Raw genomic sequence first — 1,243 nt, forward strand, 5'->3', positions numbered from 1 at the left:
GGGCCCCCCCCCCCCCCCCGCACTGAAACGTGTCCCTCCTTGTGTCTCCACAGGGCAGGGGGGGGCGGCAGCGCCCCCCGGGCCAGCGGCACCTCAAAGCTGGCATAGGAGCGGGGGGGGACACCATCGCCCCCCCCGTTTGTCCCCCCAGACCTCTGCTTTGGATTTTATTTGTCTTTCTAAATGTTTTATATGGGGCAAGGCAGAAGAAGGGCGAGTGGGGCCGTGCCTGCAGGGGGGGCGCGGGCCCCCCCCCCCCGGGGGGGGGGGGGGCCCCTAAAATATAAAAATCCCCTGGGGACCCCGCAGCCCCTGCCCCGGCTTCCTCCCCCCCCCACCCCCCAAAAAAAAAAAAAAAAATCACGTTTTTTTCCTAGAAACCTTTTATTTTGTGGGGCACATCCAGCCAGTGGTGTCCCTTGCCCCGGGGGGGTCACAGCAGTGTCCTGCTGGAGATGCCCCCCCCTGACGTCCCAGCGCTGGGGCCAGCACTCGCGTCCCCCCCGGGCGCAGCGGTACCCGGCGGGGCAGCAGCGACGCCCGTCCTCGCAGCAGGAGCCCTATGGAGAGGTGCAATTGGGGACGTCGGTGGGGACATCAGTGGGGACACAGCCCCCGCCCCTCCCCCCCCCCGTCCCCTCCCCCCAAAATGCCACCCGCTGACCTGGGTGAAGGGGCAGCGTGCCCAGGAGCCGTCCCTGCTGCGGCAGCAGCGTTGGCCGGGGAGGCAGGCACTGGCGGTGTCACCGGGTATGGTGGCCACGGGGCGCAGTGGGGACAGCAGTGGTCCCGGGGGGGGCGGTGACTGCAGCAGGGTGGCCGCCAGCAGCTTCTCGCAGCTCTGGGTGGCCACGTTGCAGGTGTAGCCCCTGGGGCAGCAGTGCTGGTGGTCCTTGCAGCAGACGGCCTTGGGGGGACAGGGCACAATGGCTTGGTGACATCCTGCACCCCACCCCCCAGCACCCCGTGTCCCCCCCAGCCCAGTGCCAAACTGCTGAAGTTGTTGGTTATGGGGGAGGAATGTGTGTATGGGAAGCCCCCCTCTCCTTGCCCCCCCCCCCCCCAATTGGCACATCCCCATAGCCAGGGTGCAGATGGAGCTGGGGGGGATGGGACACAGGGCACACCCCCCAGAAGTCTCCACCTTGGGTGGATGTCACATCCTGGATGTGGGATGCTGCTAGGGGGGCTGCTCTGGGCATGCTGGACCCCCCCCCCCCCCCCCCCCCCCCCCCCCCCCCCC

At 68.3% G+C, this 1,243-nt stretch overlaps 1 protein-coding gene across 1 annotated transcript in view; it reads right to left on the reverse strand.

The window, feature by feature from the left end:
- GRN (granulin precursor) overlaps positions 1-1,243 on the reverse strand; it is a 4,633-nt gene that overhangs the window by 423 nt on the left and 2,967 nt on the right. Inside the window, exons 8-9 of the mRNA XM_035347473.1 lie at positions 665-907; positions 355-560 (exon numbers count right to left, since the gene is read on the reverse strand). Of these exons, the coding sequence (XP_035203364.1) occupies positions 355-560; positions 665-907 (449 nt within the window). The remainder of the gene's footprint in view (positions 1-354; positions 561-664; positions 908-1,243) is intronic.

The sequence above is a fragment of the Oxyura jamaicensis genome, chromosome 27 (genome assembly GCF_011077185.1).
Source record: "Oxyura jamaicensis isolate SHBP4307 breed ruddy duck chromosome 27, BPBGC_Ojam_1.0, whole genome shotgun sequence".
NCBI lineage: Eukaryota > Metazoa > Chordata > Aves > Anseriformes > Anatidae > Oxyura > Oxyura jamaicensis.